Source organism: Necator americanus, chromosome III (genome assembly GCF_031761385.1).
Source record: "Necator americanus strain Aroian chromosome III, whole genome shotgun sequence".
Taxonomy (NCBI): Eukaryota; Metazoa; Nematoda; class Chromadorea; order Rhabditida; family Ancylostomatidae; genus Necator; species Necator americanus.
In genome coordinates this window covers 1388802-1412337 of record NC_087373.1, presented here as the reverse complement: position 1 = coordinate 1412337, position 23536 = coordinate 1388802, and the positions used below count along the sequence as shown (strand labels likewise).

General features: G+C 36.2%; 1 protein-coding gene across 1 annotated transcript; it reads left to right on the top strand.

Annotated features, from left to right (window-relative positions):
* Positions 1-14419: 14419 nt before the first annotated feature.
* On the top strand, positions 14420-14896 carry RB195_008291 (uncharacterized protein; the record flags this gene model as incomplete). The annotated part of the gene is made up of 1 exon (XM_064194718.1): positions 14420-14896. One exon carries the CDS (start codon positions 14420-14422, stop codon positions 14894-14896), a length of 477 nt encoding a protein of 158 aa, XP_064045863.1.
* Positions 14897-23536: the final 8640 nt, after the last annotated feature.

Here is a 23536-nt window from a genome sequence, read left to right as displayed (position 1 = left end):
CGTTTATCTATTGATCAATGAGTTACGCATCCTGTAATTATGATAGAAGAAGCAAAATAAATAATGGCAGTCGTCGTAGTCAACATAAATAAATTTAAAAAATAAATAAATAATGGCAGTCCATGATAAGCTCGAGGATGTGTGCGCGGTTACTGTTCGTGATTGCTTCTGGTTCCATGAAATCCGTAGTAGCTGGATTTGATGCTAATTTGGTGTGATTTGATTGAAATCATAGCTTATGTGAGGAGAACTACTAGCTGGGTGAGCTGAATTTAACGAGATTTTTAAATGGGACCTTTATTTTCCTGACGTTTCAAGTTTTTCACCGTCTTCAGAAGTTCTAAATAGAGGTTGATTGTAACAATCCTAAGTTTATTCCATGAAATCCCACACTACCTTGGGTCAGTGTTTCGATAATCATTCAGTTTAAGAACCCAAAAAAAGAAAAGAAAACAGAACCCATCTACATCGATAATAATCTTATTGATTGATTGATTCAGATGTTGATTCAGATTTCAGTGATTGTTTCAGCATGGAACAATACAAACAACAATTACAAACAGCAGATAAAAGTATTTCCGAGTGTTTCCAGAAACGAGAACGTTTCTGGAAATGCTAAACCTCTAACATTTCGGCTTATTCGCGCATATTCCTGTACTTTCACTGTTCTGCAACATTACGTCATCATTCGGCCGACAATCGCGTTCCGGAACCGGTTCCCATTCGAAAACGCATTGAAAGCAACCATCCCCGACCGCATAGTATGAAGCGCGATTGATGCGCGATCGAAAAGAAAAAAAAACTCGACGCAGTCATCAGTTCGTTAGCCTTACGTTACGCATACGAGCGAGCGATTGCTCTCGAGGTTAAGCAAGAAATGATCGATGCACGCAGCGGATCGGATGTGGAGTTGGCTGGCGAAGGACCGAGAGCGATCACTTCATGTGAAATGAAACGTGATCGTGTTGTCTCGCGCGGAGAAATTGAGCGATTTTCTGGTGAAAGTGGCGAAGTGAAGAAATTAACCCAGTATATAAAAATTCTTTTGGTTGCAATTCAAATCTGTAGCCAAGGACCTGAGAAAGCTTTTGTAGTTTTATATTATATATATATATATTATTTTATAGTATAGTTTATATGCAAGTTTTTAATTTTTTTCTATTTTCTACTAAGACAATTTAACAAAAAAAAGGTATGTCGAAAGGAAAGGAAGAACGCTTCGGGATTTCTTCCCGTTCTTTTTGTACGATTCTTTTTTTTAGGAAATTAACAATTTGTAAACCCGCTTTAAATGCTCTGTTTTTACTTAGTTATTTTGTTATTTATTTTATTTCCAATTTTCAATGCTCTGATACTTTAATTACTTGTTAATTTATTTCTCGCAACTTTCAACAACTGATTTTAACAACAAAATGTTCAAGTGTTGATCTAAATATATAATATATTTTCATTTTTAACAATTTTTCACTTATTACTGTCATAGTGAAATAAATCTGAAAAAGAAATAGTCTATAGAAATATTTATATCTACAATTTTAAGACCCGGATAGTAAAACATATCGCCTTTCGTTGTGGAAAAGCTCTTTCCATATTGGTTGAATGTTGAGGAGTTTTTATTTTTTTTAAGTTTTTTAAACCTTTTAAATTTTATTTTTTATCTTTATTTTTTATTTTATTACTTTTTTATCCACTTCTAAAAACAATTTCTGCTTTGTTTTTTTATCCACTTCTAAAAACTATTTCTGCTTTGTTTTTGTTGAAAAGGTTTTTTTTTTCAATTTCTCATCCTTACATCTGTATGAGGACTCCGGCTAAAAATCCACTCTCTTCGTATCGGACTCTGTTGTGGTGCTCGGGGACCTACAGTAGACCGCTGCGCGGTGGGTCCCTTTCTCAAGGCCGCTTCATTTGGACTTGAAGCCGGGAAACTAAGCTTGGTGGTCTAGATGTCATTCACTTTCGAATTTTCAACTTTTTGGACAATTATTTTATTCTCCGTCTTCTTTTATTTCCCCTCTAGCTCTTAGTTTTTTTCTTTCCTTTTGTAATTTCAAGTTATCGCTCCTCTACAGGATTGCTTCCTTCAGAATTTTGATCAAATTAACGGTCATGTTTTGAAAAAAAAATCCCATGTTTTTTTCTCCGTTTTCTTTCTGTTGATGGGATTTGCCTTGAGCAAGACGATCGTTATTCGCCCTCGACATCCATGAGTGGGGAGGTGTGCATCCACAATTCAATTTCCTTTGGATGCGTCGCGATCGTACAACGGTTGTGAGAAACTTAAAATTAATTAAATTAATTAATTAAAATAAATTTAAAATTAAGATTAAAATTAAAAATTTGAAAACCATCAATTGCATTGAAGAAACAATATTCGCTTACAATACTGCTAAATGTTGAAAAAATATTAATTTAAATATTATCAAACGTTATATATTATTAAGTATTATTATTATATAATATATTTGTTTGCAATATTCCTTATTTTTTGAGTCCGCAGTCTATCTCTCGTACAGTTAATTAAGTTTCAAATTTCGCTATTCGAAGGTCAATCAGATCTCAAAATCGTACGTCAACGTATTGAAGCAGTTGTTAAGTTACAGTTCACGTGGTTTCTTAAGAACATTTTCCAGTTCTTTCTGGAAATATTCAAAAACACCAGAAAAAAAATTGATTTACAGTTTTGTGAACCTTTTAACGCTCTATAAATTAATTTTTTCTTTAAAATGTGTTTTTTTTTTTTTCACGATACCTATATGATTTTGTGCGCACGAAAATCGTTTTCGCTGGTTCATTTCAGAAATTCCATTTCGTCACGCTTAGTTGATATTCCGGCATGGTGAAGGTCATGGCACATGGAAAGTGCACGATAGAACTTGCTTCCCCCTTTTGTAGTTCATGAACACATTTTTGGGGAAATTCTGGTTCATTGTTATACGTGAAGTACAACTAGAAATCAACAAGCCGCCTACAGGTGAACGTCATCGCTTTTTCGCAGCGATTCTGGAATGAAAACAAGCGACATACTGGTCCTGAAACTTGCAAATAATAGTCTGGATAACTATTTACACCTTAACGTTGTATATAATCTGATGGAATAATCTGGAATACTAGCTGGATGGAAAAGAGTATTCGTGGAATTTTCAAGCCTGGAATTGGTCAGCGTTATTCATCAAAATAGGAAAGTTCTGTTAACAATCCGATAATATGAAAATACATGGTCCGTGAAAATACATGGTGAAATTATCGTGGAAAGTATTGTGAAAATAATTAATTATTTATCGTGAAATGAGTTCTAAAATTGTTTGCGAGTTAGGAACGAAATTAATTTTCTTGTAGTGGAGAAAATTATCTTTTCTGGAACAAGTTTCTTCATGAAATATGAGTGTCATTTCTAATCATCTCCTATTGAATGAAAAAAAGAAATGGAACTCGATTCTATGCTGTTCTTATGGTCTCTGTCGTTTCACCTTGAGCGATCAGTGGAACGCTAAAAACGACGACCTCTGCCACCGGATAGACGGAGGGTAATTGTCGAGCGAAATCGGTGCAGTTCAAAGATTTGACCCCAGCTAATTTCATCGCAAGCTCTTTGTATACTGGTTGAATATTTAAGTTTTTTTTTTTGCGATTTTATCCACTTTTATGAATAGTTTCTGTTCTGCTATTGTTGAAAATATCCCTGGGAATATCCCTATTATCTATACAACTGATTTCTGATCCGGACGAAAACCATATTTGTTAAATTTTTTTAAAGCGGATTTTTTTGTTGTTGTCCGAATTGGGTGGAAGAAAAGAGAGAAAGTGAAGTCAGAGGCAAAAAAAAGGCTGTTGCGCTTCACTTTTTTCTTTTCTGCCTGCTTCCCCGAGAGTATGTGTTTCTTTCCTCGCAACGCTCAGCTCAGCCACACATCCCGCTCGTTTACATTAATCGCTACGCAAGAAATAGAATACGGTAACGGAAATGCGGTAGTGTAGTGAAGTCGGTAAGAGGTTCCGTTGTGGTTGCAGCGTGATCGAAGTTCGAATTCACTTTGGTGCCAACCAAGCCTTTCATCCCTCCGGGATCCATAAATTTGTGCAAGACCTGTCTGGGAGGATAAAAACACTGACTTGACACATCGGCTGGCCCCGTAGGTTACTGTATAGGCCAACACGCGTTCCAAAACCTCAACGACCACGAATTCCAGTAAAATTCCAGTGCGTTGACGCATCCCAAGTGGATTGATATGGCGGAAATTTTATCCTTTTTAGTTCTTTTCAATGTTTATGCTAAAAGATTAACGTTATAATTAGGAGTTTTCAATTCAATCCGAACTCTTGCAGCACCAGCCAATAGAAGAATTTCGCCACCGCCTCCTCCTACGCGGCGCTCATTTATTCGTACTACCAATAAGGTTCTTAGAACGCTAATGCTCATATGTGATTGCATATAATTAAGGAAGATATTTATTTATTTATTTATTTATTGAAAACACCTACAGGTGTGCCATAAAACAAAAACAAGATGGAACAGAGCTCACTAGACAACAAGGCCAGCCTTTCAAAGCATAAAGTGTGGTGGGTTGGCAGGATTTGAGGAAACGTTTAAAAAAAATTCAGAATGGTGTATATTTTAGTTAGTCATATTTTTATATCCTAATTTTATTTTATTTTTATTTTATGTTTTTAGTTATATGTTTTAGGTAGTTATATGTGTTTTTTTTTAAATTAAAATAGATTCTTTCCTTCATTTTTTCTTTTAGAAATTTTAGAATATTCAAAAAAAAAATCCTTCAAAAATCCACTTGCTGACAAATTTATGTACTTTTAATATGTCTTGTTCTCGCTCATTTCACCAGATCGTATTTAAAGATTATGAAGACTTTTATTAAAGATTCTGTCAAGATTATTAAAGATTGCTTTAAAGATTGATTGTAGACTGGTAGTTTAATAAACAAACAAGTAAATAATCGCTCTCATGTCCTCCATAGCGATGTGTCGAAAGTTTTGGAGCAGCAGATAGCAAAAGAAGTGGTTCTAGACCGGTCCGAACGACTGCTACATACATATTTTTAACGAGGACACATTAAACGATGTTGTGAAAGGTGAATGGCCCAATTGATTGCGTCGACATACAAATTATACGTATTGATTCGTATTTCTGGCCTCTGACATTCTATGCGGAGAGAGTAGTTAGTTCATCTATTCTCTACAGTACAAAACTCACTGATTTATCATCGTTGTTGGACTTTTCATTACGGTGCACCTTGAGTGAATGGCGGAAAACTCGTCCTCGATGTAAGAGACTCATCTTCCCCGTTTCCCTCCCTTAAATCTGTCTATTCTTAGTAGAGGAGAAATTTCCCATCCTCAATGAGTTGGTTGTTTTCTCACCAAAGTAGTGTTCCACTATCCGATAACTGGTTTGAACTGGCAGTAAATATATTCAACGTAGGAGCTGATTGTTCTCCTATGGGAAACTCTCATGGAAGAGGAGGCTGCTGTAAGCGGCTAGAAGGGGAACGAACCGCTTGCTGGATGGATGGGACGACGTCCGCGACGTCCGTCGAACAAGTTCTTCAACATCCACGTCGTCAACGAGCTGCCCAGTCAGCATACCTTCGCGAATCGCGAGCGACAACGAGCAGCCTAACCGGATAACACTAGAGCACTTCACGTAAATATCGTTGTTAATGATTCATTCTCGTCTCGTGAATCACTTTCTTTTTCTCTTAACATTTTCTCTTTTTACTTCAATGAAGAGCACTGAGGTTTCCTCGTTCCAACAAAAAAAAAGGGATTATATACATCCGATACACCCTAATCCAGTGGGTTCGCATCCAGCTTGCGTTTAAGTCCATTGATTGGCCTCCGAAAATCTCGGATATCCTCTTTTGCAATTTTTTTTTGAAATCTTAATTCTTGATTTTTGGATGCTCCTAGGAATCTCTCCCGGGTTTTTCACACTATAATTTTACTGCTGCCTTAAAATTGAAAATGTCGGCGTATTTGTTGTTGTCTCCTAAAATCTCGGATATCCTCTTTTTGCTAATTTTTTAAAATCTTAATTCCTGATTTTTGGGTGCTCCTAGGGATCTCTCCCGGATTTTTCACACTATAATTTTACTGCTGTCTTGAAATTCTTGTCAGCGTCTTTGGTGTTGAATAAAAAACAGAGACAGGGTCTTTCTGTGATGAGTAATATCAAAAATAAATTCTCTATAAATTTCTGAGTGTTTTCTTTCAAACGCTAAAAAACGTTCTCTTTGCAAACTGCTTGTGCTGGTGAAATCTGGGACTTTCGTTTGTTGAACGAGTCCGACGGCTAATTGCTGCATCGAGTTCTCGTTGAACCGCCGAAATTCCGGCGATCCACAGTCCTGTCAAAACAACTTGATTTATGGTGTAATATGGCGTAAGGGGTTGCGTTCGACGCGACGCGGTCCACAACGGCTCACAGTATCATTTCAACGGGGTTTTTGTGGTTTTAGGTTCTCTTCCAGCCCATGGGCGAAGTTGAAATTCATCCTTATATCTTTCATCTTCATCTTTTTTCCTGACGTTGGAAGGACTGTGGATGGCAGGACTGGGATCGAGAATTTTTTTTAACTGAAGTGGAACGTGAAGTTATGAACCAGAAAACATGAAAAATCTTAAAAAAATCTTTCCGACCGGCCAAATTCACTCTTTGGGACCTTTTCCACAATAATCATCGATACAAATTTAAATTTCCATCTCTATTCGAAACCACAACCTGTTCAGTGTGTAAGTAATGTTGCTACAAACGCAGACAACTAACTTTTTGCAGTTTGTTGTCGTCGTGTCGTCGTCGACATTAAAAGTATTTTAAAAATAAAAAAAATTATGTTAACAACAAATAAATAGCTAATTTTAGGAATTGAAATACATATTATAAATAATAAATATAATAATAATAAATAGCAATTTATTTGCAAATAAATAATATTGCAATAACGAATATTTTCCGCTTTATAAAATATATGACTTAGGATTAGGATTGCATTTAACAAAAATTTAACTTTTAACAAAAAGTGCTGGAGTTGTTGGTGTTCCATGTACTTGACTGGAATGGAGGGCAAAGGATTGATTGGTCCCAGAACGATTTTACATCACAATCAAGCTATCGAATAGCACAATTACAATCATATTTTCCTTCAAGTATCCTATCCGTGAATTTCTTTTCCGCGTGAAGACGTCTAAACTTAATGTAGGAGTGTTTGCGATCCGTTGATCTTTAGTCTTAGCCTTTTTTCTGGATGGATTGGTACCCACATCCAGGGGAAGTGGCAATGGAATTTATTATCACAGAAAGATTAGCAGATGCGCGTTTCCTCTGCAATTCTCACCGACGATTCTCTTGTGAACCGGTGCTGATTTGATAAATGACGAGATCGGGATTTTGAAAGCGGGTAGGGAAGAAATCCATGAAGAATGAGTGAAATGGCACCAATGACCGGATTAAAGCAAATAATTCTGCTTATTTTCGTGAAAAAAAAAACATGAAATGAGAGAGAAAAATATATATCACCCATGGTTGGGGCGATTTTGCCTAGGCTAAGGCTAGTAAATAAAAAGTAAAAAAAAAGTAAAATAGTTGAGAAAAAGCAAAAAAATTGCTAGTAAAAAAGTAAAATAGTAAATTGGCCTGGCGTTAAATTTTTAAAAATTCCTTGCACAGATCCAGAATAAAATCGAACAGCTTCTCTCCGGTAGAATCTACTATCCGGCGTAAGTAGAGACATACTTGTGGATCTTCCCACACCTTTCTAAATTTGGATTGGAATTCATTAGTGAGCATGACCAAAGTAGCCTTGGCATTCTATTTTTTTAAAAATAGAAATAGAAATAAAATAATTCATCTGGTTTTTAACTAAACAGTGATCACTGAGATATTTAATATTTTTACTTATTTATTTAACATTAAATGATCAATTTGGTGGATAGTTTCTTGGATTTTTATCTCAGCATCGTTTCCCACCATTGAAAAAAAATAGTTTGTATGTTAGCAATTCACTCATCTTATTCCGTAGACATAGCTGAAGACTCCAAGATTCAATCGGCACTACCGCAGCAGAACACATGAAAATAACAAGGGCAACTGTTTTGTAACGTCAATAGAACACAAATGGATCAAAATTGCTGGATTTCATGGAGAAATGATGGAGTTGTTGACGAAAAGTCGGAGGATACACGAAAAGTCGGAGATGTTACAGGAACTGTTACAAACGAAATACTGTTGAATTTTTCGCATTTGGATCGTCGCCAAACTTTTCCTGACTCTTTTTTTTTGGAGAATTGGCATGATTCTGTTCCAGATTCCTTCTTGAACAAAATAATTTTTTTCAAGAATATTCCTGAACAGGTTTGTGTAAAGTTGAAACTACTCGACCCATTTATTCATTTGTTTAAGCACACTCTTGAAGTTTTCAAGAGCAATTCGATCCTATAATTAAAGAATTAACCACTTCATTTGTTGTTCGGCGGACAAGTTTTTGAGACAATTTTACCTTCGCGATTCCAGTTCCACAAGTTCTTCTCACGCTTCGAACGAATGTGTGGTGGTGCATACGGAGTTGGATTTGAAAGATTTTGTCTTCGACACGAGTTCTCATTTCATTTCGTGTTTCATTTCTCCGACGCTTAGGCGCTGGCTGTCCTTTTCTCGGAATGTCCTGGGATTTCTCTATTCGTCTAGCATTGCTTTAAGTGTGTTAAAAATTTTATTGTTCTAACTGGGACCTTTCAACGCCCGAAATGTATTTTCTTCTAAATATTTTAGTATTTTTAGAAATACTTTATTATTTTATCTTTTTTATTTTTCCAAATATTTATTATTATTATTATTATTATTATTATTATTATTATTATTATTATTATTATTATTATTATTATTATTTATTGAATATCCTTTCTTTCAGGTATTTTAATATTTTTAAAACTATTTTACTTATTTATTTATTTATTTATTTAAATATGTTTAATTATTATTTGTATTTATTGAATATCCTTCAACTAGAGAGTCGCTAGATGTTTGTTTAGCAATTTTCAACTTTCCACTTCTGAGTTCCTTCCATTCCTCTTTAAATCTATTGTTGACGTTGATAAATGCGTTAAAGTTCTATTAAATGCTTAGTAGATCATCCTGAAATGAATTCAGGACAAAAATGAACAAATGGATGATTTAGCGAACAGTTCCGATCCGGTGATATTTTTGCAAAAACAGTTCTCCAATAGATTTCTTCGATTCTTCCATAACAATCGAATAAGTTTCTGTTCCATCCCAATAAGCATACGCGAGTAGAAAAATGCGAACTTGTTGCGAGGTAATGAATCCATCCGTAACTGGTCGTCGGATCGCCTAATTGTAGATTGTTGAGTTTGGCCGAAAGCGACAAGAATAGATTGCTAGCCGTCTTGTGTAACACAAAAACACTTAGGCTAAGAAAAAAAGCGGTTAGAAGAAGGCTGGCTTTCTCCGATGGCTGCCATATACCGGTTATACTGCGATGGAGGGGAGGACGACGAGAGCGGAGCGACGATGACGACCGCACGGGGGCAGGGCCCCGTTGATCACGCGGCCACACCCTAACTGCTAAAATCGGGCGGCGGGCGAAAAGAAAACCGATCGACTTTGGTCGGACGAGACGCCACAGAACGATCTATGAGCGTTTATATGGGTGTGTGTGTGTGTTTCTCAATGTCATTTCCGAGATTATAACACCGACACGGTCGAACTCTCCACTCTCCCTTATCGACACAACCTTCACTTTGTGATCGCGGTGTGATCGCGGCATTGCCTGATTCAGGGACGACGCTACGTGGTGGCGTTCCGTTCCTTCCGAGGACATCCGCTAATCGCTATGTATAGCGATTTATCGGCATTATTGCAACGATCATCGTAAGATGAGGCGACATATCACGGTACGGGCACACACCGCATTTTGCACCGTCACCGATCCCATAAACAGCCTCGTATCCTGTCCAGGATCGGCGGCCGTCACCCCTGGGCTGCTTAGGCTTGCAGAGAGAAAGACGACGACTTTGCGATTTCAATGAGAATACGGTGTTTGATGTTAACATTAATATTTTATATTAATATTTATTATTTATTAATATTTTTTATATTAATATTTTATATTGATATTTGATTTAACTGCGATTTTACAGCTTGTGATTTGTTGTTTTTATTTTTATTTAATTTTTGGAATTTTACATTTTTATAAGCTATACAATACGGTAGTCTGTTCATAATGACTATAATTTAAGGCTTTCCCTAAGAAGTCTGAGACCTTACGAGATCCACAGGTTTTAGGACACGTTCAGTAATGATTCCTAGTGATTCCTAGTGTAATTCAATTAATATTTCAGCAATTTTCAATTAATTCAATTAATATTTCAGCAATTTTCAAATTAATATTGCAGCACTTATTTTTTTCTATTATTTCGTGGGCGAAAAGATCCTTTGGATAAAGCTTGAAATAATATTAATTAGAATATTTTCCGTTAAAACTACTCTCTTACGCTCGAATTTTCTCATTTGCTCAGAACAACTTATTAGTTGAAAGCTAACAGTGTGATGGGGAAAAATAATTCCAAATATTTATAAAAAAAAACTACGTCCGCAAGTTCCTGATTTAACTATGCGAAAATCTCCCTCCTTCTATACATTAAATAAATCATATAATTTAAATCTCTCTCCTTCTAAAAATTATAATATAAATTATAAATTTAAATTATTCTATAAATGGGAACATTTTTGTTCTTTATAATTTTTCTTTGTAAATAGGAATAGTCATTTTTCTGATTCATGGGTTTTCAACCATTTTTTAAAAGCAGTCATGGGTTGGAAGTAGTTGAAAGTTATAATTGAAAGGATTCCGGTTGAATGGTCCGCTCACCGTGCTGGGGTAGATCCGCTGAAAGTTGCCGAAGTCTCTAGGAAGATGGATTCGATTTCGTGTTCCATGGGAAAAGGGAGTAGCTTCACTTCGAATCCGGTTATATGAATAGTTGTGCATGAACGTTGTATGTGTAGGAAAAATCATGTAACGTTTCCGGAGCGTTTTTTTTTTTCTGGAAGCAATTTCTAGCGGAAGTCTTTCCCTTACAGAACCAGATATATACGCCACTATATGTACAAATGGATTTCTCTTCCTTATTTTTATCTCTTTTTTTTGGACAAATTTGTTCGATTTTGCTCATGATTTTGGGATCGAAGTGGTGGATGTTGAGAGTGTTTTGAAAAATACACAAAAAAAACCAGAAACTCAAAGAAATCCTTGTTCCATCTTTATCCTTTTATCTTCCTTTATCTTTTTATCTATCTTTATTTGCTTCTCATTTTTTCACTGATCTAAAACGAATTAAAAGAAAAAAATCACTTCTCTCAAATCATTCGATGCTTTTCCTGGATTTTAGCACATGTTTCACATTCTTTCCACCAGTTTTGGATTTCAATGTGTTGATGTGCCCTTAGGAAACAAATAATAAATTTTCCAGAAGAGTAGGTTGCCCTCTCCTAATAAGAACTTGGAGGACTATGACACTTTTTTTTTGGGCAAAACTCCTTGGAGAATTTCTCTTGACAGATGTTGTCCTTCTGGATTTCTATGTTCGAAGAAATTGTATTCTTTCTTGGATATTGATCCATTTGAAGGCGCCTAAGGACCTTGTCGAGCACGACGGAAACCAGCTCCTAAGGAGTTTTCCCTCATTGGAAACTGTACTCGAGAACCGCTTACTGAATTTTTTTAGGGTTACGTGTACGGGGCGAAACATTAAACTAGTTTAATCAACGCCTCCAGAGTCTTCCACTTGAGTAAATCGTTATTTTCTTTTCTTCTCCTATTTTTTTTTCTCTGCACTTACAGTAACCGGACGATCCAGCTGTGAAACTCCCACCGCTGGCTATGTGAATTCTTTTCCTTTTTAATAGCTAAGTTGTGAATGAGACGGCGCTGGCTTTAAAATAAAATGAAAATCGAATTTGATTCCAGTAAAAATATAGTGGTTGGATATAATTCCTTGTCATTCCTTTCTTCTTTAATTATACTCCAAAAATATCTAATTTCTATGGAAATGATTACTCCTAGAAACATATGTTGATTGTTTAAATATTCTGGATGTTATTCAGTAGTTAGAGGCGGTAATAAAAAAAATAATAAAATTAAAATAAAATAATAATAATAAGTAAAAATAATAGTAATAATAAAATAATAATAATAATAATAATAATAATAATAAATTAAAATAATAAAAAAAGTAATAATAAATAATAAAAATATAATAAAATATAATAATTAATTAAAAATTAAATAATAAATAAATAATTAAAGGATAAAAAATAATTAAATAATAAATAATTGATTAAATTAAGAATTAGAGGTGTTTTCTATGGTGCTCACGAATCGTTTCTCACCTCATTATCTCACTCTCTATTACCCGGCAACAAGTCTTCGCGAGCTCCGCGCAAATTCTTTCACATTTTTCTCCGAGTTTTTTTTTGGCGTCAGGAAAACTTCTTTACATTTCCTGGATGTGTCCTGGATTTCGATCTTTCCTGAATACATAAAGCTATATCTGAAGGATATTTATTGTACATTCAATTTCTCGGAAATCTCTGGAGATCGTTCAGGGGTTATGTGGAAACGTTTTGTTGTGTTGTTCGTCCGCTAGTTCTTGCTAGATATATCCTCTGAACGTGATGGTACGTATACATATCGTGCACATCGCATACTGTAGACCAATTAGCGGATTAATTATTTATTTCATTCTTTGAACGCTGCATTTCTCACAATCAGAAATTGTACTATTTTTATAATTAGAAGAACCGAGTAGTACGACTTTTCATAGTGAATCAGTGGAGTTTGTCCATGATTTTCTCATAATTTTCTCTCGAATTTTCCGAAAATCGAAAATTTCTTTTTCGAATCCTTTTCTCTCTCTTCTTCTTCCTTCTTCTTCTTCTTCTTCGTCGTCGTCGTCGTCGTCTTCTTCTTCCTCCTCCTCCTCCTCCTCCTCCTCCTCTCTCTCTCTCTCTCTCCTTCCTCGCTAGATTGATGATTGACGATTCTAACAATTCCTGTGCGATACCCGGAAGAAAAGGTGTTCCTCGCATTTTTTCTGGATTCATCAAAGTTATTGCGATTCTTCTATATATTCTATCTCCCATATGCTTAAAAATATCCACACAAAATAAGAGATTCCAATTAGCGGAACCCGTTTAATCAGATTTTCTCATTTTCTCACTAGCAACTCATCAACGTGAAATCGAAATTCTCATCAACGGTGATGCGAAACGAGTTTTGAAAACAAATAAACCTGAATTCGTTAATGCGGTCAATGCTACATGATAGACGCGATCCGTGAAAATCCTAATTTTCTTGGACTTTTCCTTACTACTCAATGTTCACTTCCCATCTTCTCACCTTCCACATGAAATGCGTGGAGAAAAATGCATCAAAAACTCGATTTTTCTTCCTCGGTATAGCATTTTTTTCCGTTTCCATTCGATGAATACGGTATTTCAAGTCTGGAACGAGAAGTACATCTGGTATAATCCGAACCGGACAAAAGTTAAGCCTTCTTCGGTGCGATATTAAATCTCGTTCCTATTTTTCAATAAGCCGGATGTGTTCTGGAAAAACAGCATTTTTCTATGCGATTCAATATTTTCATATGGGTTGATTTTTTTATACTACCAATTTCATTCTCATGATTTCATGTGAGAGAAATTAAGTGATTAAAAAAAGAGAAGTTGTTATTTTGATATTGTTCTGGTGAAAAATATCTCTTGAATTGAAAAACAAATTTATTAAGAGAGAAAAATTTTATTTTCGTTGTTTTGTTTGTGTGTATACAATTTTTTTTAAAAGAAAAGAACATTTGCCTGTATCTAATTTATAAATTTACAATTCAGCAGCTACAATTTTTTTGTGCAATTTACAGCTACAATTTTTTATGCTTGTTTGTGTGGGATGGTTTTTTTTTTCAGAATTTTCGAGTACTTAAGTCAAATTTAAATACAAAATAACGAGTTTCCTATGATTCTCATAAAAATTCTATCAGTATAGAATGGAAATTATCTTTTGCATGATACCCTTAGAACAATTTTTTTTGCAACAACTTTTTGCAACAAGAAAAAGTCCCTAAAAATTTGAAAGAGAAAGAATATAAGTTTATGGAAATTTCTGCTGTTAAAGGGAGAGGGAAAGGTTCAGAAAAAGGGACCAGTCTAATAATGATTGTCATCCTAAAACGTTCTCAAAAAGATTCTTATTGAATTTACAAAATAATGAAAGGGTTTGAGATAGAAATGAGTAAATAATGATAGGTTGAAATGCATAAGAAATTGATTTTTCATCCCCGTTTTAGAGCGTTACGAAACTTAATCGAAATGTGGCTGAAAAAAAACCTCATGTCAGGTTTCTCCTCTACATCACCGACCAGCGAGCCAGAAATCCCTAGCCGCAGCGGCGAAGCAATCACGATAAGCTGGCTAGCGGCTTGTTCTGTTGATGCGATGTATCGGTTGCGTCGTCGATTATCCACAACGACAACGGTTGTCGGTCGGTCGGTCGGTGATTGTGTTGGTGTCGACGTAAGCAGCATACGTTTGCTATCAGCAGCCCGTATCGTATCCAGTTTTGTGCCGTCGTCGCTATGCGGTGGCGTAATCCCTAACAAAAGAGATTCAGCCCAGGCTATGTTGTATGCGGGTGTTCAGAATCATCGCCAACCATCGGCGCCACCGCTATCGCCGCCACCGCCACCGCCACCGCAAACCCCCACCACCACCACCGTTCCACCATCACCGTTCAACGCTGCACTCCACTATCCAGTTCCACCACTTCATTCTCATCTTCTACACATATCAGACACGCATCACACATAACAAAGCATCCGCCGCTCTGCATCTTTTAATTCTAATTGCTTCCATCTACAGTCGTACAGCGGAAGTGCATCGGAATAAGTACAGTGAGTACTGTACGTTAAACTTTAAGTAATCACAGCTTCCTCGGACCAATAAAAGGTTCTGAACTTGGTTTTATTCTTATTTTATTTATCTTATTCTATCTTATCTTTTATCTTATTCTTATTTTATCCTATCTTTTTCCTATTATTTTTTGACCACCAACCGTCATGACCTTGGATTTATCCGGCCTAAGCACACAAGTTATCTCCTTTTCACAGTGTCTCAGCCCTCTTAGAGGTAGGTATCTCTCGCCATCACTTAGGCAGGGGACAAATTCCAATTATTATTCCTTAGTTTTAATTATAGTTCCAACTGTCTAATTCCTTGATCCTCTCATTTATTATTTATTTATTTACTTATTGTTTGTTTACTGTCACTAAGTCTTTGGCAATTATAGATAGATGCTTTTTCTGTTAATTATACGACAGCAAATCATACGGTAATGACTGTTGAGATCGTTTATCCCACACATACAATGCCGTCGAATGGATTACTGTACCCGGTTACAGTATCCGCTGCCCTATGTATTTCCGTAATTCCGTTCATCCCTCTATCCTTCTTATTTTTTTTGTTCTTTGAGAATTGCGCAGATCACCTGTGCTTTCATCGTAATCTGTGTGACAGCCTGCGTACAACATTTTTATGGATTTGATTTCATTAATATTCCAGACGATATATAAAAAATTAGCGAATTAGCCAACAAAAAAAAACGTAAGAAGCGGTGTGTTTTGACTCTATCACTGTGCTCCACTTATTTATATCCATCCCTTTAAGTTTTTTTTTTGAAACTTTTCAAGAGTTAGATTTCAACAGTTCGCTTCTTAGGACACTCTTTTCTGTGCTGTTAGACAATTCTCGTAGCGGTCGCTTTTGTGTTCCGGACCACTATAGATTCCTAGTTATTTACTTATTTACTTTTTACATGGTTATCCATGTGTTTATGAATGGAGTATACAACAAACAAGTAACACCAACGAAAAAATAATATTAGAATAATAAATAATAATAAATAATAATAATAGAGAATAGAATAGAATATAATAATAGAGAATAGAAGAATATAATTATGAGTACATACGTTCGTTACTGAATAGAAGTGAGGATTGCTGAAGCCTTTCTTTCTTTTTAAAGCCAGAGAGAAGATCCTCAAATATTCGTTTTTCTCAAACATTAAAACCCACTGGTTTCAGGACAACGTCTGAGAAAATTTCTCCACTGTGGGGTCTATTCACTACTAAATATGGTTTGGGATATATGTAGTTCTCGAGAATCACAGCGAAAACTAAAAAAAAACCCCAGGTACAAATCCAGGAAACATAGGGCTCACCAAGGCACCAGAGATCTTATTTCGCCTTACAAAACATCTCTTTACACCCATAAGATTAATTCAACGAGGTAGAGTATTTTGTGCTTTCGCTGTGATGCTTGCAAGTTACGTGAATACCCCTCCACTCTCTACTACTGGAGAAAATCCAGCGTATCCAAAATCGAAATGTTCGACTTCCAATGAACCTCAGCATAGTCGGATATTGTTTGATTTTTAAATAGCTGTTCACGTGATTGCTACTAATTTTTTTGTTTGCTGATATTTCGGAAAAATCGCCTTCTTTAGAGCCTAAAATGGGCGGTTCCAATCACAATCCAAGCGACCGAATCTCTCCACAACTAAACAGATAAACTCTAAGCTAAAAATAATTAGTAACAACCTCGTGGAGAGCTAATTAAAAATTAATACGGCAGTGGGACGTAGGAAATTCCCCACAGAACTTTTCCAGCACTTCCATAAACTCTGTTCCATAGTTGAAGATGGTTCTATGTCTTTGCTGCTACCTATAAATCCCCTGACACTGAATTCGGTTCCAGTCTCGGTGGGATTCGAAAAATGGAAAAATGCAATGTCTAAGGGGTGCATAAGATCTATCCTTGCGGCAGAGTATTGCTTTTTTTGAGCGTTGACTCAGATTAGTGCTGAAAATTCTCATAGGAACTTTGTTGAAGTTTTCCAGAACATTCTTAAATCTCTTTTGGAAAATTTACACAATTTATTAGTCCCCTTGGAATTTATTTGAGGTCACAAAGCGAAGCGATGCGTCGTCTAGCATTGAATTCAGTAGATTTAGGCGATAAGTAGTTTGTCCTAAATTTCTGTTACACATTAAACCCACAACATTATCAATCTTTGTCAGTATTACTAAGTAACTCTAACAGTTAAAAAAGCAACTGGTAGTGCCTAGCACGTGCCCGATTTCCAGGTAGGCCTTCCCCTACAGCTGGAAGTAACTTTTTTTCGAAAGAAAAATGATCAAGAAGAATTTTGTCGGTCGTATTAAAGGCATCACCCCACGAATCTGAGGTGATTACGGATTTGAGGTGGAGTATTCGTGCACGGGATCGTAGATTATGGAGAGGGGGGTGATTCCGTCCATTTCTTCCTAATTGCCGTAAAAAAACGAAAGATAAGGTGCGTGCACACGGCTGGCGCGCTCCAATCGAACTCCTTGTAGGAAATAGTGCGCCAGAACGCCCGAAGCCGTATCTTCCGGGCCGTTTTTTACGGCAATTAGGAAGAAATGGACGGAATCACCCCGCTCTCCATAATCTACGATCCCGTATACGAATACTCCACCTGAAATCCGTACCACCCCAAATTCGTGGTATGTTGCCTTTAAAATTTGACCTCGGATCAGGAAAATTTTTGAGACCACATTTTGGAAATAAACATTAGGGTTAGGAGGTGCATTCTAAGCTCATCCAACTAGAAAATTTCACGCAAATTCCTTAAGATATTTTCTCTTCTAATAATTGAGGAATTCCATTAGCGGACGGTGTGGTGAATGAAGCAGTTTCCGGCTAGTTTTAAGGTTTTTTTTTTGAGATTCTAGTACCAGTATAAGTATAAGAAACGACGAAAATCTACTAGTTTTCTGCAAAAAAAAACGTATGAGAAGAAACACGAATCAATTACAAATTGTTCCTACATCCACAAAATTCAAGGATTTGAAGCGGCCTAGGAGTCTAGCGCAGTCAGTAAAAGGTTCCGCTGCGACTGTACAGCAGATGGTTCAAAACCGAACTGGTGCAAACCAAGCTGGTTCATCTTCACCCTGGGCGACAAAAATTGGGACAAAATTTGTGTGTTCAAATAAAGACACTGGTTTGATACATCGATTGATCTTCGAAATTCGTTGTATTGGCCAGAAATACAAGTTCATAAGCATCCGAACGATTCCGATTTGAAACGGAATCCGCTGGCGCATCCCAAGCGGATTGTTTAACGACAGACACTTTATTTATCCTATCCTTACAAGGATCTAAGCTGAATGGGGAACAGTTTTTAATTGTTAGAGTTTAGTTCCGTTCTATCAATCTTATCCAGACTGTTCAGCAAGTATTCGCTTCGAACTCTTTAGTTTTTTTTTCAAGCTGGATGGCTGGATCACTCGCGCTTGCGCTGGATTAAGCGAGCCCAAAGGGAGCAAAGAAGGGTTTTTCCCGCGCTACGATTTTACCGAAAGTATAAACGCAACCGTAGTCAGGTTAATGAGAAGCATATTTTGGGTCCCGGTGTCCAGTAACTGCTAGTAGTTCCCTGTAAAAACAATTTTTGTTGTGTCAATTTCGGACGTTGGCATATATGTCTTGCTGGACAGACGCAACGTGCGTCCGAGCGTACGCGTGGCGGACGCGTCGCGGCTGCTATGTAGGACATAAGTACTGGGAGCTATTCGGTGTAGTAGATTTGTTGTTATTTGGCGAATACCGGCTCAAACTTGTTATACTTTCCACCTTGTAAACAACGCATTGCGTACAGTACACGGTGTACTCTGAACGGTGGTTCTTTTGTCATTTAAGACTGTTTTACAAAATTACTAGAGGTGGTGACGGGTGTAGCGCAATCGGTAAGAGGTTCGGATGTGCCTGCACGATCGATCGGTGGTTCGAGTCCGTCCTAGTGCCATTCGAGCCCTCTATCCCTCCGGGGTCGATGGTTCGGTACCCGACTTGTCCGGGAGGATAAAAACACTGACTTGACACATCGGCTGGCCGCGAAAGTCATTGTATAGGGCAGTTACACGTTCGTGAACCTCAAACGATTCTGAATTGAAATAAACGTGGTGGCGCGGGTCCCAAACGGATTGATTATCGCCGCACACTTTATTTATACTGTTATCAGAGAACGGTAAATGAGCCAAATACGATACGAAGAAATAAAGGAAGAAAGATTAAGTGCAATTAGCCATTGGACTGTAATCATGTAGTCGTCCTCAAAGACGAGCCTATCCTTGCCATTTCCGCGCAGGATTCATCCTAACGACGTCTACTAAAATGCTAATGTGAGCCTCATTAACTGCGTTTGATGCGACGCTCGTAATGTTTCCAGTTCTTGACTCACCAAGGGTGGGGTCGTTGGCGGTGCAAAAGTGCGAGTCGACCGAGGTGTGACTCATGTACATAGATTTTCAGTGCAACCTGAAACAAATAGGATTTTAAAAATAGAATTAGTCATAAGTTCTACTAGATACTTGATAGATATGGTGGTTATCAATTTCTCTCAAAAAATCCTTGAAAAATATCCAGAAATGTCTAGAAGATGATTTGTTTGATTTTGGGATTAAACATAGGGCATTTCAATAAAATTTCTACCATAGCACCGTCTGAAACCTGACCGTAACTCCTTCAAGGTTACACATTTATGGAAATGTTGAGCGCTGAGCGTTGAGGAGAGGATCCAGACGAGATGGAATGGGCTCCACGGGATAGTCACCGTGGATGTCTAAGGGAAAATCACTCGTTTTTATTTTCAAGTCAGAAACACTTGAAAAATTCCAGGAACGGTCCCGAATTATCTCCAAGCCACAGGAATAACCCACACTTTGTGTTTCATAGTCTTCTAGCGCGAGGATTACATCACTAGAACCAGATTTCCCAATAACGATCCACTCCACAAAGGCGTATAGATCTTGAAATAGGGTTAATATTTCTAGTCTAAAAAAAGCTAGAGAGGAAATTGTAGAAGAAAGATCCCTGGGAAGATGAAAAAGTGTCAGAATATCGTAACCTACAGAAAAAAAAGTGCGAAACAATGAAAGAAACTAGCTTCTTATTTCAGTAAGAACTACATAGGAATCAGTGATACACCACCGATAGGAATCTCTAAAATCTCTAACAGAAATTTTATACACATATATATTTTTATTTATTTTATTTATTATTTAATTTTATTTATTTTTAAAATTTTTATTTATTATTTTTTTAATTATTTGTATTAATTTATATATTATGTGTTATAATTACTGTGTTATTTATATTAATGTACATAATATAAGAAAATAAGAAAAATAAAAAGAATATTTTTAAAAAAGTAGGAAAAAACGCTTAAAAAGCTTTTTCCGCTCTGTTGTTGGCTTATTCAACACAAACTTCGCCGATTCTACATTATATGTGGTATATTTTTTATTCTATTTCAAATTTTTAAAAGAAATCACACAACTCGATGATTCATTTGAAGGCGCCATGTGAGAGCTGGTGCTACACCGGTGAGACACTCAGCAGCGCCAAACAAAGCGCGACAGATTTGTTCGCTTTGCTGCGATCATTTTCACTGATGTTGTCTGTTTGTTTGTTTATTTTTTGGAGCTTCTCTTTTACTTGTGTTTCATCCTGTTCAAATCGAAATTTAAATGTGTGCTTCTCCGTGTTCCTGAATTATTGATCGCACTTGATCAGTCTACATTAATGGTCTCCCTACCATCCGATGGTCGGCAAAATGATGGGCGTGGTTGCAGTATGGGAGGCAGAAAAACATTGAGTGGCAAAAGAATGTGGAAGCGAGTGTTCAGCAAACAAAAAGCCATATATTACCTGTTTATTAACTTATTTGTTGTAACAGAACGAAAGGCAATAGCCAGTCGCCTAATTAACTTCCATTTTGTACTAAATATAGTTCACAATGCATCAGAAGTAATAACTTAGAGAAACTAATTAATCCTGAAACAGTAAACCGGAAATCCCATCATAGGAAAGTTTTTCTTCGCCTGGAAGAAGTGCAAAGAAAAACCACAAATAATTTTTAATTTTATTTTAAGGATTTTTTCATTTATTTAAGTGAAACACTTTAAATTTCTAAGAAATAGTTTCTAAAAAATCTGTCGTTATCAATTGGTCGCTGCCTGGAAAAACAAAAGACAAACAAAGAACATTCTGAACGAAATACAAACTAGTATTTTTGTTTTCGGAATTTTGAACATATACAGAATCACATTGAGATTAGCTGTAGAAAAAAAAAACGGCGGGAAATTCGACCGCGAACACTTAGTCTGGGATTTATTGATTTTTTTCATCACTTCTAAGTGTTTAAAATTACTTTTAAAATTACGGAAAGCTTTTCTTACCTACTTTTTCTCCCTAAAATAACATTCCCAGGCTCCCAAGGCTTGTAACTACTTGTTGTTACTTTTCTTTCGCTTAATTACTTCTTTTGAACAGAAACAATTGAATGATTTCTAAGAGTATTTAACAGCCATTGGATATTTATTTTAAAAAATGGTGCCAACACTTGTAAAAATTTCTAAAATAAAAAGATTTTCTCAAAGGAACACTGGGAAAGGTATTTCTCAGCAACTATAGTTTGAATAATATTTTATTTTTTCTGTATTTTTTTATATATTTTTATACATATATTTTTATTTTTATATTTTCCTATTTTAGGTTTTTTTTTCATTCAGGATCACCTTTCAATGCTAATTTTCCATCACTTCTCGTGAGATCAGAAATTTTTATTTATGGCTTAATATTACGTCAACAGTTACACGTAAAGTGGGCGTAAAAAGGAGTGTTGTGGGTTTTTTTAGTGACAACGATAGATTGAGAACAGTTCTTGACCATTTTCGTGCTGTCCTTCGAAATTTTCAAGTTGAAGGGCGAAATCATGGAAGTTCACGTTCGTTACGGAAGTATTCAGTTTAGGATTTGTCTAATATGAAAAGAAAAACACGTAAGAAACGGAGAAACGCAGATTTTTCGGCCGTATTCCAGCTCTTTCCACTCTCCTCGTTGTTGAAAATTTGTCAAAATTCACATATCACTCATATTATTTATTTTATATCATTATATTATTATGTATTCAGCCATATTTACAAATGAGATCGAAAATAAATTTGAAGTTGAAAAAAAACCGTTGAATTGTTGATGAATAAGCAATTCCACGCCGTTACTGTAGTCCCTGATCTGCACGAAACCCCGTTGTTGTCGTTTCACAACATATCCAAACATGTTTCGAGCGGTCCGGTCCGGAGTTTGACGTCTGAAAAATTTCAAGAGGATGCTGGAGTTTTTTCCCCCTTCCAAACCCCAAAATATTCCTGTTTCTAAGTAGTCAAGCTAATTTTTTAGTTTTTCTTTATTTAATTTTCATTGCCTCAATCAAGCCATTGTTTTTTTGTTTTTCTTTTTTTTTGTTGAAATAAATCTCAACTAGGTATTCCCTTTTTCCCCTTTTCTTTCCGGATACACAAAAATAAATAGAAAAATACGTAAAACTGCTTTGTAATAATCAAATGAATCGATTCTGTGTTCTGTGAATTTTATTTATTTTTTGGTTATTTTTTTAGTAGTTTACTTCCTTGCCTATGAATAATGTACATATTTATATGCTTGCAAATTTTAATTCCCTGTTTATGCTGTCCTTATTTATTTTTTAAAACTCAATCAGCAGCTTAGATAACGGGTTAGTTCTTCCCGAAAACCTGGGCCAGCGCTAGGAGTGGGAGAAGCTGTAGAAATTCAAAGCAAATTCGAGTGATTTATTTATTTGTTTGTGGAAAAAACAATCGATTCCTTAAAAATTTTTAGATGTTGGTATTTATTTGTTCATTTATAATTCGCTGAGGACTTGTACAACTCGCTACTTACTTATAAAAGTTTACATATGCTAAGGAATTGGATGCATTTTATATTTATTTATTATTATTATATCTTATATTATCATTATATATCGTTTTATATTTATTATTTATATATTTCTTTATACATTTTATAATTTATATGTATATTTGAATACAAAAAGTTGTTCGGCTCGTTGTACTCCTCAAAAATGGAGGAAGCAATGAAAAAGGGCGGATCAAGAATGTATAATTATTCCCGACGATGCACTATTAAAGAAATTGTTGTTCACACAGTGTTGTGAGAGGAGTGAAACACCTCTCAATTACGACTCTCGGCATCATCAAAAACATCGTAACGATCGAAAAAGCTCGTTTTCTGGAAAATTATTCGAAGCGCGTCAGGAACGTGGTGGCGGTGGTGGCGGTGGTGCCACACCCACCACTTCATGTGCCCTCGCCGCACTCACAACGCTTCCCACTTTCCTTCCCACCTCGGCAAGGCGGCATTTGTTTGGATTTTACTAAGTACCTATCTTTCCTTAGTATCTATCTTACGTTTAAAAGGCGTGTAAGGTGTAGCGGTTAGAGGTTCCGCTTCCTGCACGACGATTGATCGGAGGTTCGAATCCGCCCCAGTGCTCACCAAGCCTTTCATCCCTCCGGGGTCGATAAATTG